The sequence below is a fragment of the Mustela nigripes genome, chromosome 11 (assembly GCF_022355385.1).
Source record: "Mustela nigripes isolate SB6536 chromosome 11, MUSNIG.SB6536, whole genome shotgun sequence".
NCBI classification, from domain to species: Eukaryota; Metazoa; Chordata; class Mammalia; order Carnivora; family Mustelidae; genus Mustela; species Mustela nigripes.
Genome location: NC_081567.1, coordinates 30189344 through 30206915, shown reverse-complemented (window position 1 = coordinate 30206915; position 17572 = coordinate 30189344). Strand labels below are relative to the sequence as shown.

General features: G+C 45.1%; 1 protein-coding gene across 1 annotated transcript in view; it reads right to left on the bottom strand.

The window, feature by feature from the left end:
* Window positions 1-10583: 10583 nt before the first annotated feature.
* Window positions 10584-17572, bottom strand: part of LOC132027311 (uncharacterized) — a 134777-nt gene continuing 127788 nt past the window's right edge. The window contains exon 74 of the mRNA XM_059416064.1: window positions 10584-11524. Coding sequence (XP_059272047.1) covers window positions 11520-11524 — 5 coding nt within the window. The 3' untranslated portion in view covers window positions 10584-11519. The remainder of the gene's footprint in view (window positions 11525-17572) is intronic.

Below are 17572 nucleotides of genomic sequence, written 5' to 3'. Positions count from 1 at the left end.
CTGACACTTATTAAATTCCTGTATGAGTTCTGGCAGTTTTGGAGTGGAGTCTTCTGGGTTTTCCATATAAAGTATCATATCATCTGCAAAGAGTAAGAGTTTGATGACTTCATTGCCAATTCCCATACCTTTTATTTTTTTGTTGTCTGATTGCTGAAGCTAGGACTTCTAGTACTATGTTGAATAGCAGTGGTGATATTGGACAGCCCTGCTGTGTTGCTGAACTTAGGGGGAAAAGCTCTTAGTTTTTCCCCATTGAGAATGATATTCGCTGTGGGGTTTTTCATAGATGGGTTTGATGATATTGAGGTATGTACCCTCTATCCCTATACTGTGAAGAGTTTTGATCAAGAAAGGATGCTGTACTTTGTCAAATGCTTTTCCAGCATCTATTGAGAGTGTCATATGGTTCTTGTTCTTTCTTTTATTAATGTATTATATTACATAGATTGATTTGTGGATGTTGAACCATCCTTGCACCCCAGGAATAAATCCCACTTGGTCGTGGTGAATAATCCTTTTAATGTACTGTTGGATCCTATTGGCTATTATTTTGGTGAGAATTTTTGTATCTGTGTTCATCAAGGTTTATTGGTCTCTCTTTTTTTTTTTTTAAAGATTTATTTATTTATTTGACAGAGAGAGATCACAAGTAGGCAGAGAGGCAGGCAGAGAGAGAGGAAGGGAAGCAGACTCCCTGCTGAGCAGAGAGCCCGATGTGGGACTCGATCCCAGGACCCTGTGCCCCAGGATTATTGGTCTCTTAATTCTTTTTTTTTTTTTAAGATTTTATTTATTTATTTGACAAAGATCACAATTAGGCAGAGAAGCAGGTAGAGAAAGAGGGGGAAGCAGGCTCCCCACCACACAGAGAGCCCAATGCGGGGCTTGATCCCATGACCCTGAGATCATGACCTGAGCTGAAGGCAGAGGCTTCAACCCACTGAGCCATCCAGGCACCCCTGTAATTCTCTTTTTTAACGGGGTCTTTGTCTAGTTTGGCCTCATAAAATGAGTTTGGAAGTTTTCCTTCCATTTCTATTTTTTGGAACAGTTTCAGGAGAATAGGTATTAATTCTTCTTTAAATGTTTGATAGAATTCTCCTGGGAAGCTTTCTGGGCCTGGGCTCCTGTTTCTTGGGGAGATTTTTAAAGACTGCTTCAATCTTCTTGCTAGTTATGGGTCTGTTCAGGTTTTCTATTTCTTCCTGGTTCAGTTTTGGTAGTTTATACCTCCTTAGGAATCCATCCATTTCTTCCAGATTGTCACATTTGCTGGCGTATAGTTGCTCATAATATGTTCTGGTAATTATTTGTATTTCTTTCGTGTTGGTTGGGATTTCTCCACTTTCATTCATGATTTTATTAATTTGGGTCCTTTCTTTTTACTTTTTGCTGAGTCTGGCTAGGTGTTTATCAATCTTATTCTTTCAAAGAACCAGCTCCTAGTTTCGTTGATCTCTTCTACTGTTCTTTTGGTTTCTATTTCATTGGCTTCTGCTCTGATCTTTATTATTTCTCCTGCTTTCTTTGCTGTTCTTCCTCAAGCTCCTTTCTCCTTCAGGTGTAGGGTTAGGTTGTGTATTTGAGACCTGTCTTGTTTCTTGAGAAAGGCTTATATCGCTATATACTTTTCTTCTCAGGACTGCCTTTGCTCTGACCCAAAGATTTTTTTTTTTAAGATTTTATTTATTTATTTGACAGAGAGAAATCATGAGTAGATGGAGAGGCAGGCAGAGAAAGAGAGAGGGAAGCAGGCTCTCCGCTGAGCAGAGAGCCCGATGCAGGACTCGATCCCAGGACTCTGAGATCATGACCTGAGCCGAAGGCAGCGGCTTAACCCACTGAGCCACCCAGGCGCCCCTGTCCCAAAGATTTTGAACAATTGTGTTTTCATTTTCATTTGTTGCCATAGATTTTTAAAATTCTTCTTTAATTCCTGGGTGTCGCATTTATTCTTTAGTAGGATGCTCTTTAGCCTCCATGTATTTGCGTTCTTTCCAACTTTTCTCTTGTTATTGAGTTCTAGTTTCAAAACATAGTGGTTTGAAAATATGCAGGGAATGATCCCGGTCTTTTGGTACCAGTTGAGACCTGATTTGTGACCCCAGATGTGATCTCTTCTGAGAATGTTCCATGTGCACTAGAGAAGATTGTGTATTCTATTGCATTGGGATCGAATGTTCTGAAGATATCTGTGATGTCCATCTGGTCCAGTGTGTCATTTAAAGTCTTTATTTCCTTATTGATCTTTTGCTTGAATGATCTGTCCATTTCAGTGAGGGGGGTGTTAAAGTCCCCTACTATTACTGTATTATTGTCAATGTGTTTCTTTGATTTTGTTATTAATAGGTTTATATAGTTGGCTGCTCCCATGTTAGAGACATAGATATTTAACATTGTTAGATCTTCTTGTCAGATCCATCCTTTAAGTATGATACAGTGTCCTCCTCATGTCTTATTACAGTCTTTGATTTAAAATCCAATTTATCTGATATAATGATTCACTCCCACTTTCCTTTGATGACCACTAGCACGGTAAATGGTTTTCCATTCTCTCACTTTAGATCAGGAGGTGTCTTCCAGTCTAAAATGAGTTCCTTGCAGACAGCATATTGATGGGTCTTGTTTTTCTTTCTTTCTTTTTTTTTTTTTTTATCTATTCTGATACCCTGTGTCTTTTGATTGGGGCATTTAGCCCATTTACATTCAGGGTAGCTATTGAAAGATATTAAATTAGTGCAATTGTATTGCCTGTACAGTGACTATTACTGTATATTGTCTCTGTTCCTTTCTGGTCTGTTTTTAGGCTCTCTCTTTGCTTAGAGGACACATTTCATTATTTCCTATAGGGCTGGATTGGTGTTTGGTCTTTTAGTTTTTGTTTGTCCTGTAAGCTTTTCATCTTTCCTTCTATTTTCAATGACAGCCTAGCTGGATATAGTATTCTTGGCTGCATATTTTTCTCATTTAGTGCTCTGAATATATCATGCCAATTCTTTCTGGCCTGCCAGGGCTCTGTGGATAAGTCTGCTGTCAGTCTAATATTTCTACCATTGTATGTTATGGACTTCTTGTCCTGAGCTGCTTTTAGGATTTTCTCTTTGTCACTGAGACTTGTAAGTTTTACTGTTAGATGACAGGGTGTGGACCTATTTTTATTCATTGTGAGGGGGGTTCTCTGCGCCTCCTGGATTTTGATGCTTGTACCCTTCGCCAAATTAGGGAACTTCTCTGCTATAATTTGCTCCCATATACCTTCTGCCCTTTCTCTCTCTCTTCATCTTCTGGGATCCCAATTATTCTAATATTGTTTTGTCTCATGGTATCACTTATTTCTCGAATTCTCCCCTCGTGGTCCAGTAGTTGTTTGTCTCTCTTTTTCTCCGCTTCTTTATTCTCCATCATTTGGTCTTCTATATCACTAATTCTCTCTTCTACCTCATTTATCCTAGCAGTAAAAGCCTCTGTTTTTGATTGCACCTCATTAATAGCTTTTTAAAAATTTCAACTTGGTTAGATTTTAGTTCCTTTATTTCTCCAGGAAGGGATTTTCTAGTATCTCCCATGCTTTTTTCAAACCCAGCTAGCACCTTGATAATCATCGTTCTGAACTCTATATTTCTGACACATTACTAATGTCTGTATTGATTAGGTCCCTAACGGTTGGTACTGCCTCTTGTTTTTTTTTTTTTTGAGGTGAGTTTTTCCACCCTTTCATTTTATCCAGATGAGAATAGATGAATGTGCGAGAACAAAATACTAAAAGCATAACAATGACCCCAGAAAAATATACACTAACCCAATCAGAAGAGACCCAAAACAGGGGAGAAGAAAGGAGGGGGAAAAAAAGAAGAAAAAAAAGTGTATATATATGTATATTAGACAGGTGAATAAAACAGAGCCATACACTTGATTTTGGGTATATTTTGGTCTGTTAGAATTTTAAATTTTAAAGAAAGAGAAACACACACACACACACACACACATATACACAATAATAAGGGTAAACACAAGGGATGGACTATGGACTGTAAAAATGTAAAATTGGAAAAGATTCTAAAAAAGGGATTGATAACATAAGAAGTTGGTTAAAAAAATAAAAGAAAAGGTGGTCAGTCTGGAGCCTAGAACAAAGCCATTCTCTAGATTTAAGGTATATTTTGATCTATTAGAAGAAACTGTATCCCAAAATTTTAAGGAAAGAAAAGCGTATATGTGTACAAAAAATAAGGTGAAATATAATGAAGGGATAGAATATGACTATCACTATGAAAATTAAAAAAGATTTTTTAAAGAGGTATTGGAAAGATTAAATAGTTAAAACATTAAAATAGGAAAGAGGAAACATTTTTAAAAATAGAATAAGAAAAAAAATTTTAAAATTTAACATTGAAAGACTAAAGAATCATGGGGGGTGGGGAAGCCATGGATTCCCATAGCTCTGAAGTTCTGCAGTTCTCATTGATCGATGAACTTTGTCTTTGCTGGATGTTCTTGCTGATCCTCTGGGGGAGGGGCCTGTTGCGGTGATTCTCAAATGTCTTTGCCGATTGTGCTGCCCATGCCTGGGCCGGGCTAAGTCATCTGCTCTTGGGTTCTCTCAGTAGCCTTTATCCCTGAACACTTTCCGGACTGCAATGGAGGCCGGGAATGAAAATGGCGGCCTCCCCGTCTCAGGCCTGGAGGAGTCAAGAGCTCAGGGTCCCACTCCTCAGTGCACCCTCAGAGAAAAACAGTCACTCCCTCCCATCTCCCGGGTCTCTGGCCACACTCTGAGCTCACCCGGCCTGTGACCGAGCATTTCTATCTTTGGTGCACGGCCCCATTTGGAGTCTCCAAACCCAGCTGATTCTCGCTCCCACGCTGCTCCTCCTGGAGGAGGAAGGAGGGCATCTCCCTAGATCTGCCACTTGTGGAGTCCATGCCCCAAGAGCAGTGGACCAACTGTGCTGTTAATCACGGCTTAAGGTAACCATGAGCTGAGAGCCCACTGCTCGGCTCCATCTCTGCATCTGGCTTCCCCACTCTGATACCTGGGAGCTCTGCCACTGCCTCAGGCACCCCTGGTTTTCTTTGTCCTGAGATGACACTGTCCCCACGAGGCTCCACCCCCTGCTTAGGCTCCGGAGCGACGTCCCTCGGTGGAGCAGACTTCTACAAGTTCCGATGTGCTCTGCTGTTCCACCGCTTGTCAGGAGCAGGCCTCTCCCCCTGCAGTCCGTCTTCCCGTCGCTTCGGATTCACTTCTCCGCACGTCCTACCTTCCAGAAAGTGGCTGGTTTTCTGTTCCTAGAATTGTGGCTCTTCTTCTTTTCGCTCTCCTGTTGAGTTTGTAGGTGCTCAGAATGGTCTGATAACTATCTAGCTGAACTCCTGGGACCCGATGATATTTAGGCCTCCTACCCCTTTGCTGTCTTACTTCAGTTCACTGAGCCACATCCATGGAGACACAGGATGATAACTGCCAGCAAAGGGCTAACCTGCTAGAAAATGCTGAGAGGCACACTGGCACGTTGTTAAGCTGGGGTTCTGCAGCAATGACTTCTCCCCCCAAGGGGCAGTTACCACCGGTGGCTCCCCTCTTTGCCTTGCATTGGTTTTTATGTAAGCACAGTTGGTCTGTGGTTTTCTTTTATTGTGCTGTAATCATTGGCTTTCAATATCGATGTCCCTAATAAAGAATTTGGAAGTGTTCCTTTCTCCTCTAGGCGCTGGTTAAATTTAAATGGCATTATGAGCATCCCTAAGGTTGACTTGAGGTTGGTTCCCTTCACCCGGGAATGGATCCACGCCTATGGTTTCTCCCTTCCTCGCCCACCGTAGGGTTTAGGGAAATGGTGGTATGTCTGCAACAGCCTTCCCAAGTTTCTTCGGGTATAGCTATCTTCCCTTTTCGGTATGTTGGGGAGGAAAAGTTTTCCTCTACCTTTCACAGACTCTTCTGGCTGGTCTAAGAATGAAATTGACATGAGACCGGTTAACGGGAGGAAACCAAATTTAATCTGATATGTATGGGAATCTACAGGAATACAGAGGAGGGGTTCAAAGACAGAAAGGAAAAAAGAGGTCTATAAGCTGTCCTGAGCTAAGAGATGGGAAGGCGGGTCTGGGGCTTTGAAGGGGGAGGAGGGCATTTGCAGGCCAATAAGAAGAGATGTTGGGTAATGAGATGCTTACCCTGCCATGCAGATGGACCTTGCAGATAAACTCTATCTCTGGTAATAGCTCTCATTCTGGGAAAGAGCCCTCATTTTAGATTCTTCTGGGTACTTAGGGGAGGGGCAACATTCTTTTGAACTTGCAGGATCTCAGCTGTCTTCAGGGCAAAGTAGACTGTGCCAAAGTTGTACATTTGGGGGAGACTTGTTCTAAACCCCTGCATGTTCTTGTTGGTACTTCCCCCCCAAGCCCCCAGAAAATCTGTCTCTTCTAGGTTTTCAAGTCTGCTTGCCTAGACTGTGGCCTTGACATGCCCCTTTCTTGTCTTGATGAGCATAAACCCCCTTCCCCACTACCAAAAAGTCTTAAGCTGACTTGAGGTTACCATTTTTCTCTTAATTAATTTTTTGAAAAGTTTTACATTCAGGAAATGCTACATTCTTCCAAGTTGTTCTTGGAGGAGTAGGCTAAGATACACATCATCTCCTAGAGCACCCCACCCCCATCCCAGGCAGTAGGAAGTCCCTGGAATTCGTCCTCTGCATTCAGCAGCCAAGGATCGGCTCTGCTCCTCTCCTGAGGGAGGAAGTCCTGGCCAGAGAGCTTCTACCCCTTCCCTGTCTTTAAAGAATCGTTGAGAACTGAGGTTAGGTAATGAAAGCTCCCATGGTTTTTCCCAAGCTGTTGTGTAGACTGGGTCAGTTTCCTGCTTACTCAGACAATAGTCAAACATAAGCTGTTTTTCCCTTGGCCCCATTCTGTTGTAAAACTCAAGTTTCACTCACACCATCTCATGGAGAGTAGATTTGTTAAAATATAATTACATACACACATGTATATGTGTGTGTGTGTGTGTGTGTGTGTGTGTATGTACGGGGACACACACACACACACACACAGACTTTATATGCTTTTAATTTGGTCAAAAGCCCAGCAGGTGGCAAGAACAGGACTGACAGAGGCAAAGGGCAGCGCGGAACGTGCTACCTGAAATTATGCCCCAAAGAGTTTGATGCTGAAGGCAGCTGGGGAAAAGCAGACACAGGAAAAGCTTGTTGCTCTTCTGCTATTGGCCTAGAGCAGGACTAAAAAAATTTTTTTTTTGAAGATTTTATTTATATATTTGACAGAGAGCAAAGAGAGGGAACACAGCAGGGGGAGTGGGAGAGGGAGAAGCAGGCTTCCCGCCGAGCAGGGAGCCCGATTCGGGGCTTGATCCTAGGACTCTGGGATCGTGACCAGAGTCGAAGGCAGGCACTTAACTGAGCCAACGAGGTGCCCTTCGCAGGACTAAATTTATAAACCTGACTCCCTCTCTCCCTTCCCAGAAGGGTACAGGTTATTCCTGGCAGAGAACTCCAGTCCCTTAGGATCACCAAAGGCATCCGCATGACAAACCCTGTTAGTTAGTTCCCCTGTGGATTTAACCACTTCCCTCCATGTTCTGCCTCTAGAAGCTCAACCTTCTCCTTCTCGAAAACCGTGTTGTTCTCTTGTGAACGCTCACTCTCTCTCTCTCCCCGTTCCTCATGCAGGTTCTCCCACGGACATGCTTGAAACACACGCTAAGACACTTCTCCCTTCCTCTTGCCAGTCTCTCGTCAGCATAATTGACAGGACCCCAGCCACAGAACCCAGGATTGGTAGCATAAACATTTTTTTTCCCCTTCCCGCCAGGAGCTTCCTCCGAGAAATGATCTGCCTGTTACCCTCCTTGACCACAGAAAGCAGCTTCGAGGAGGACGGGGTCCCCTGCCGCCTCCTCCCTCATCCTCACCCTCCTCTGTCTCCACCTTCCCGCGCTCCCTCTGCGCTTCTGTTCCTATAAACACGTGCCACTCTTGGCTACCTCCAACCTGTCTGATTTCAGAAACAAAAAAAGCCCTCCGAGCCTGTGTTTTCCTTCCTGTTTTTTCTTTTTCTACTACAGTAAAATGCACATAACCTAAAATTTACCATTTTTAAATGTCTCATTCAGTGGTATCAGACACGGTCACGGTGTTGGACAACTATAATCCCTATCCATTTCCAGAATGTTCTCATCTTCCCTGGGGCTCTGTACTCAGTAAACACTATCTTTCTGTTCTCCTCTCCCTTCTTTTCAGTTTCTAAAATTCTCGGGGACAAACAGCATCATACCAGGGTATCTATTTTTTTTTAAAGATTTTATTTATTTATTTGACAGAGAGAGATCACAAGTAGGCAGAGAGGCAGGCAGAGAGAGAGGAGGAAGCAGGCTCCCTGCTGAGCAGAGAGCCCGATGCGGGACTCGATCCCAGGACCCTGGGATCATGACCTGAGCCGAAAGCAGAGGCTTAACCCACTGAGCCACCGAGGCGCCCCTGTAAATAAAAAATTTTTAATAGGTCCATGCTGGGCGTGGAGACTAACACAGGGCTTGAACCCATGGCCCTGAGATCAAGACCTGAGCTGAGGTCAAGAGACATGGGTGGGGCACCTGAGCCAAAACCCAGAGTCTGATGCTTAACCAACTGAACCACCCAGGCGCCCCCAAAAGGAATTTTTAAAAGAAAAATGATCACCTACAATGTGATCCCTCTTCCTATATGAGCTGTTTCCATTTCAGGGATACTTGAAGTATCCCTATCAGTCCTTGCCTCCATGCGGTCATTCTTAGTGCAAATATTTGTGCAGTCCTGCCTTCTGCTTGACTTGGAAGCTAATCTTTTTCTTCATGTTAATATATTGCCCTATGCTGGACTTCTTGACAAATGAGTCCGAGATAGTGTATCAGATTAATAGACCACAGCTTTAAAAAATCATTTTCCTGTTAGCTGTCTCTGATTTTTCATCATCTTGAATAATGAAGTTATTTGGAAATTCTTGGGAATCATGCCTGTTTCCCGTCCTCCCTGGTTTTGGATAAAGTCCCAGAGGCGGGGCTAATTAGGTCAAAGGAATGAATGGTTTTAAAAAGACGTTAGGAACCCACTACTAGGGGGGCACCTGGGTGGCTCAGTGGGTTAAAGCATCTGCTTTTGGCTCAGGTCATGATCCCAGGGTCCTGGGATCGAGCCCCGAATCGGGCTCTCTGCTCAGTGAGAAGCCTGCTCCACACCCCCCACCTGCCTCTCTGCCTACTTGCGATCTCTGTCAAATTAGAAAAAAGAAAGGAAGGAAGGAAGAAAGAAAGAAAGAAAGAAAGAAAGAAACCCACTACAGAGGTGCAAATTAAAACTACCAGTTACAGAATCAGAGGGCTTTGGCTTTGCCCACAGCCTCACAGGTTCTGGGTATTGTTACTTCAGTACCTTCTCTGCGGCAGAACAAAATGACCATTGTTATTTTCATTTGCATTTGGTCCCCAGTAAAATCAAATTTTCTGCCTAATGTTTACCCCTTAGCTGCATTTCTCTTCGGATGTCACCTTTCTCCTTTACCAAATCACTCCATGGAGACTAGATTTTTTTAAAAAAAACTTTCTGTGGACCTGCTCTTTATATGCTGTAGCCCAGTTTCTAGGTATTTCTAATGGAATCATCCCCTGTCCCATCCATCCTTCTCTGAATCCTGCACGTGTGCGTGCACACCCAGCCACACGCCCCAGATTGCAAAGCGTGGGTGTTGTCACATCTGCCTTGAGAAAGGAGAACCACGCTTACCCTTTGGGGTCCGGGCCCATGCCCAGCCTACTGCCCTTTTCCTGCTAAGTGTCTGGATAGGGACAGAGTGTGGGATGCAGGTTGGGAACCTTCAGCAGTTTCCTGTCTGGACCAGAAATCACCGATCCTTTGAGCAGATCTAGAAACTGAGGTCACGTGGTTATAAACCATGGGTGTGTCAAACCCTGAACTGCTCCGCCTCCCTCCCACCCCCCAGCCCCCGCCCCACACTCCAGTGATTTGCTTTCACTGTGAAGTCCGGTTCCTTCCTCCGCCTTCTGGGCCGAGTGCACCTCCGGGGTGCGTTTCTGATCACGTGTGACGTGGCTGATGGGGACATTTTAATGTGGACTCAGGAAAAATGAGTAAGCACTAGGGATGTGTCTTGGGACAGGGCGAAAGCGCGCTTGGCTCTCTTCATGTCTGTGGTAGACTATGAGCACAGCTCTTGGAACACAGGAGGTGGTGACTGATGCCGGCAGCCTTGCGGGTCCAGTGGGGCCCACATCAGCACCAGCCTGGCCGTCGGCTGGTTGGATGACCTTGTGTAAGTCCGCTGGGTTCTCCGAGCCCGATTCTCCCATTACATGAGGTCACGCAGGCCTCCCTGGGCGACTCTAAGGTCTAAGAAAAGGTCAGACATCAAAGAGTCGTGCCTGGACTCTGGGGTCTTTCCATTGTAACCGTGACAGCATAGCCCACACTCAACAAATCAGAACACCGCCAGCATGTGGGAGTGTCCTGGGCTGGTCCCGTTAGCGCCATCTTCAAAAAACTCTCCGACTCTCTAGAGTTCCTTCTTCTAGACTTTATTGAGCACCTGCTGTGTGCTGAGTATTATTTATATGTGGGGAGGCCAGGACAACTGTATCTGGCATCTGAGCTTCTGGTTGACCCGTTCCTAGTGTCTGATGCTTTGCCCTTTGTTCTGGAATCAGGATCTTAGGAATCTGTGTGCAGAGGGCCTGGGGGGTGGGGTGCGGCTTCTCTTGGAGGGCGGATCTCACAGACTCTGGAATCATTCCTGTGGACGGTTAGTCCCATCCATCCGGTGGATGTGTTAGGGATTCTGCCAGCTTTCTTTTTCGGTCAAAAATTCAAGGGATAGTTTTGCCTTCCCAAAGGAAGTGAACAGCTTTGAAGGCTGTAACCTTGGGGCCTGAGTGCCCCCAGCAGGTGTCTCTGGGAACCAGCCCCTCAAAAAGGAGGCTTCAAGTGCCCCCTGAAACAATTCAGTTCCAGATGCAGTGTTTACCCCAAAGAGGGACTCTCTCCCACCAAGCTCATGCTGAAAGAATTGGGGACCATCAGTCCCCCTCCAGGAGCCTCGGGTCTTAAGGGAGATGCTGCAGAGGGCAAGAGAAGCCAGTCCCAAGCTAGGAAGACCTCAGGGCAGGCCAGGCTCACACCGCGGAGGCCTCAGCCAGAGCAGCCAAGCACAAGGAAAAACGTTAGGGCAAGAACAGTTGCTGGAATGGAGGTCCCTTTGCAGAGGGGGAGCCCAGGGAGCCAGGCTGTGTTCTGGAGAGAGCGCAGGTATCGAGGAAGGCATAAAGAATCCTCCAGACCAGCTGGGAACTTCATGGTCTCCAGAAGTATTTTGAAATCTTCAACTCCGAGCCTCCCTTGCTGTATCTGGAGCAAGTGTGGTCGCCACCCGCTGCTGTTTGATGCTAATGGTTCTGGCGAAGGAGGCTGAAATCTTGGGCCGCTGGTGCTGGCCTAGGCACAGTCTCAAACTGTAAAGACAAGAGGAGGCCGTGCTGTGCTGGGTGCCCAGAGGATGAGGCGGGGGCACCTTTTGGCAGCCCCAGCATTGTCAGGCCCAGGGTGGGGGGGCCCTTTTTAAAAGGACCCCTCCCCCTTTGGAAAAGAGCAGGACTTAGCGGCCGGTCGTTCCCTACACCTGCGAGGCAGAGAACCAAGACCTGGTTTCCCCACCCACCCCGTCCCCACCCTGGAGTTCCCAGCCTGGCGAGGGGGCTGGACCCCAGTACCCAAGCTTTGGGAGCACAGGGGATGCCCCAAACCCAAATCGGAGTGAAGGGAAGTTCGGGGGGGGTGGTCTATGCCCGAGCTGACTCCTGAAGGATAAGGAGAGGGGATCCAGGGCACCACGGCAGCAGGGACAGTCAGATGGATCTAGAGTATCTGGTGACCTCTTCGTGGTTTCCCTCTACTTTAGAGCAACCCAGGCTCACCCCGGGACCTCTGGCTCACATGGAAGCGTGGATCCCGTTAACTGAGAAGGGACGGCCCCTCTGCACCCTCCCTAGGCAAGTCGCCATTAGCAGGTGACTTTGAAACATTATTCTTGGAGATCGCTGGTCCTTGATTGATCTCCGGCCTGAGTGGGATGGGGTTGCCGACAGGGCGTGCAGGAGAAGCAGGGACAGTGTATCTTTTCTGGCTGCCAACCTCAGAGGGCTTCTGATGTGTCCCCACCCGCCCTGGACGGTAAAGGCTTCAGGGAGGTCCTTGGGTTGAAATTCCTTAAAAATAGGAACACGAGAGAACTCCATTAAGTGCCTTTTCTGTCCTCTCCAGAGATTTTGGGTCCTTTTCCAGATAAGCAGCACTCTTAAACTACTTTCCAGCTTCCTGCCAAAACGTACTGTCTGTGTCCCATAAACCCAGTCGTGAATTCCCGCGTGTCTGGGTGTCTGTCGGTCTGAGCTCGTTCCTGTGCCTAGATTTCTGGCTCCTTAAGTGTGTTCGTCTCTTATCATCCCCTCGCTCCGGAGTACAGTGTTGACTGGCCTATCACCAGGCCGAGCGTGGAGCGGGGGCTCTGTAAATGTTCTTTCATGTAAAGAAATTTAATCACCGTGTCCAAGGGCACAGACAAGCGCTCTTGAGGACATCCCCAGTGCTGAACGGCCAACACCACCATTCCACCATTCAGCTCCAGAACTTTTTTTTTTTCTGTCCTGCAAAACTGAAACTCTGTCCCCATTAACCGACAACCCCTGAACCGCCACTTCTACCAGCAGCTGGAGTCCTGGGCTCCATGGTTGTGACTACTCGAGGTGCCTCCCCTAAGTGGACTCCGAGAACCTGGGTCTCCGTGACCAGCTTCCTTCATTGAGCATAATGTCCTCAGGGTTCATCCATACGTAGCAAGTGTCAGAGGTCTAGACTTTATCTATTGTATATATCACAGTATGGAGGTACAGATTCCTGCTGGAGTCCGGACTTTCCATTCCTTTCGGTATGTGCCCAGAAGTGGCAGTTGCTGGATCCTATGGTGATTCTGTGTTTAATTTTTTAAGGAACCATCATCATGTTTTCCAGAATGGCTGTGTCTTTTTTTTTTTTTTTTTTTTTTTTTTTTTGCATTTCCATCCACAGTACACAAGAGTTCTAATTTTTTCCCTCATCGTTGCCAACACTTATTTCCTAATTTTTTCTTTCTTACAGAAGCTCTTCTGGTGGGTGGGAGGAGCTAGGTCGTTGTGGTTTTGACTCACATTCCCCTGACGATGGGCGATACTGAACATCTCACATGCCTGTCGTCTTTGGAGAAATGTCATCTTTGGAGAAATGTCTATTTCGGTCCTTGGACCATTTTCTCTAACATTTGCAAATTTATTTTTAGTTAATCCCCCATGTGGGGCTCAAACTCATGACTCCAAGATCAAGGGTCACATGCCCCGCCTTCGCCCATTTCTTAATCAGGTTGTTCTGTTGGTGGTGAGTTTGCAGGAGTTCGTTATATATTCAGAGTATTTACCAGTCATCAAATAAAATTTGCAAAGATTTTCTCCCATCCCATAGGCTGCTTTTATACTCTGTCGATTGTCCTTTTGTGCACATAAGTGTCTACACCTGATGAAGTGCAGTTTGTTTGTCTTCAGATGACTGGGCCCTTGGTGCCTCTCTAAGGACGCCATCAGAGCCAATGTCATGAAGCCTTTCCCCTATATTCTGAGGGCTTTATGCTTTCAGTTTTTATATTTAGACATCTGATCCATTTTTTAAAAAGATTTTATTTATTTGACAGAGATCACAAGTAGGCAGAGAGGCAGGCAGAGAGAGAGGAAGGGAAGCAGTCTCCCTGCTGAGCAGAGAGCCCGATGCGGGGCTCGATCCCAGGACCCTGAGATCATGACCTGAGGTGAAGGAAGAGGCTTAACCCACTGAGCCACCCAGGCGCCCCGACATCTAATCCATTTTGAGCAAGTGTTCATATGTGGTATAAAGTTAAGGGTCCAAGGTCATCCTTTGGGATGTAGACACCCATCCTCCCCGCCCTGCTTCCCCACTATTTGATGGAAAGACTGTGCTTTGTCCATTGTATGGTCTTGCCAATCTTGTGAGAAGTGACAAGGGTTTACTTCACTTCTGGGCTCTCTATTCTGTCCCCCTGGTCTGTATATCTTGTGTTAGTACCATAGTGCTTTGATTGCTGCAGCTTTGTTAGAAGTTTGTTATAAGTTCGATACCAGGAAGTGTAAAACCTCTTTGCTCTTTTTCAAGATTGCTTTGGCTATTTGGGGGGCCTTGAGAATCCATATGATTTTTAGGTTGGATTTTTTTTAAAAAAGATTTTATTTATTTGACAGAGAGACAGCAAGAGAGGGAGCTCAAACAGGGGGAGTGGGAGAGGGAGAAGCAGGCTTCCCAGCTGGACAGGGAGCCCGATGCGGGGCTCGATCCCAGGACCCTGGGATCATGACCTGAGCCGAAGGCAGATGCTTAACAACTGAGCCACCCAGGTGCCCCAATTTTTCTTTTTTCACTATCTGTAGGAAAGGGCTATTGGGATTTTGATGGGGTTTCCTTTAAGTCCATAGATCCCTGGGTAGTACTGACATCCTAATGATACTAAGTATTCCAATCTATCAATATGGGATATTTTCCCATTTCTTTGTATCTTCTTTCAGCAATGTTTCATAGTTGGTCGTATATGGGTCTTTCAGCTTCTTGGTTAAGTTTATTCCAAGTATTTTATCTCTTTGAATACTAACGTAAATGAAACTTACTCTCCTCACTTCCGTTAGGTTAGTGTATAGAAATGCAAGTTTTTGTATTGATGTTGCAGTTTTTGTGTTGATTTTATATTCTGCGACTTTGGCAAATTTATTCTAATGGAGGATGTATGTGTGTCATCTTTAGGGTTTTCTGCAGGGACATAGGTTTTGTGTCTATTTACATGTTCGTTTTGTCTGAGAAGAGACAGTAATTAACAGAGAATTTCTTATCAATTTGGATGCCTTAATTTTTTTTCCTGGACTAATCACTCTGGCTAGCACTCCTAATGCTGCACGTAATAGAAGACATAGCCGTCCCTGTCTTAGTTCTGATCTCAGAGTAAAAGCCTTCAGCTTCTTACCATCGGATATGTTATCTGCGGGCTTCTCGAGCGTGCCTTTTATTAGTTGGTTTCCTTCTAGTCTGTTTGCTGAGTGTTTTCATCATGAAAGGATACTGAATTTTTGTCCAGATGTTTTCTTTGCATCAACGGAGACAAGCATGTGGTTTTTGACCTTCATTCTGGGAATGGGTTATACACTATTAATTTTCCTATGTCTACCCACCCTTGCATTTCAGGAATAAATCGCACTTGGTTGTGGTGTATACCCCCCACCCCCGCCATGCTCTCTTGACTTCTGTTGGCTAGTACTCTTCTTTGTCTTTGTTCCTCTTTAGGATTTTGCATCTATATTATCATATTTATCAGAGATCTTGGTCTCTAGTTTGTTTTTTTTCTTCTCGAAGTATCTTTCTCTGGCTTTGGTATGGCGGGAATTCTGGCCTCATAGGGATCTGGACATGTTTCCTCTTTCATGTTTTGTAAGCGTTTGAGGAGGATTGCTTTTCATTCCTTAAATGCTTGGGAGACTTCACTAGTGAAGACTGGGATTTTTTTCTTTCTTTCTTTTTCCTCCTTTGTGAGGATGTTTTTAGTTACTGTTTGAATCCTCTCACTACTTACAGGGCTGTTTGGATTTCTACTCCTTCACGATTCCGTCCTGGCAAGTTACAGGTTTCTAGGAATTTAACCATTTCATTTAGGTTGTCCATTTGTCATACAGTTGTTCATAGTACTTCTAAAATCTTTTTTAAAGATTTTATTTAGTTATTTGAGACAGAGAAACAGCACGAGAGTGGGAAGGAAGAACGAGAAGCAGGCTCTGCACCAAGCCAGAGCCCAATGTGGGACTCAACCCCAGGACTCTGGGATCATGACTGGAGCCAAAGGCAGTCAATTAACAAACTGAACCCCCCAGGCACCCCTATTTTTAGTTTTTAAAAGATTTTATTTACTTAATAGAGGGAGAGAGCACAGCAGGGGGAGCAGTAGAGGGAGAGGGAAAAGCAGGCTCCCTGCTGGGCAGGGAGTCAGATATGGGGCTCAATCCCAGGACCCTGGGATCATGACCTGAGCCAAAGGCAGATGATGAACCAGAACCACCCAGGCGCCCCAGTCCTTTTTATTTTTGTAAAAACTGGCTGCAATTTCTTCTATTTCATTTCTGATTTTAGGTGAATCCTTTTTTTTTTTTTTAAATTAGCCAATCTAGCTAAGTTTTGCCAGTTTTATTTGTCTGAAAAAAAAAAATTACTGATCGTCTCTGAATCTGTGTGATTTCCTCCTACTAGTTTTGGGTTCACTTTTTTTTTTTTTTTTTAATTTGTTAAGGTGTTAAAGTTAGGTTGTTGATCTGAGATCTTTTCTCATGTAAGTATTTACAGGAAAAGAATATAAATTTCCTTCTTGGCATTGCTTTTTCTAAATATCTTGGTTTGGGCTTTTTTTTTTTTTTTTCATTTCATCATGCTTTCAAGATATTTGCTCATTTACCCTGTGATTTCTTTGACCCATTGGTCAAGAGTATGTTGTTTAATTTTGCATAATTTTTGATTTTTCCCATCTTCCACTTGCTACTGATTTCTAGTTGCAAGTTTCTAGGATCTCAGTTTTCAAAAATTTATTAAGGCTTATTTTGTGGGGGCATTGGTTGAGCATCTGCCTTCAGCTCAGGTCATGATCTCAGGGCTCTGGGGATCAAACCTCATGTCGGGCTCCCTGCTCTTCCCTCTCCCTCCGCTGCTCCCCCTGTTGTGCTCTGTCAAATGAATACATAAAACCTTAATAAAAAAAACTTATTTTGTGGTGTAACATATGGTCTGTTCAGGAGAATGTTCTATGTGTACTTGAGAAAACTACATATTCTGTGGCTGTTGGGTGGAGGCGGTGCGTGTTTTTAGGTCCCGTTGACCTGCCGTGCTGCTCAGGTTCTCCATTCATTTCGTGGTCATCTTTCTGGTTCCATCCATGGTTGAAAGTGGGGGGGGGGGGCGGTTGGATGGGCTGAAGGTCTCAATGTGGAACTATTTTTTTTTTTTTTTTTAAGATTTGATTTATTTGAGAGAGAGAACATGACTGGGGGAGAGAGACAGGAGAAGCAGACTCCCCACCGAGAAGAGAGCCCGATGCATGGCTCCATCCCAGGACCCTGAGATCGTGACTTGAACCAAAGGCAGATGCTTCACCGACTGCGCCCCCCCAGGTGCCCTCAGTGGAGAACTCTTTTTCCCCCTTCGATTCTGTCCCTCTTTGCTTCTGATACTGAGAAGCTCGGATGCCTGATGCATTTAATTTTTTTTTTTTTTTTTTTTTTTGACAGAGATCACAGGTAGACAGAGAGGCAGGCAGAGAGAGAGGAAGGAAAGCAGGCTCCCTGCTGAGCAGAGAGCCCGATGGGGGGCTCGATCCCAGAACCTTGGGATCATGACCTGAGCCGAAAGCAGAGGCCTTAACCCACTGAGCCACCCAGGTG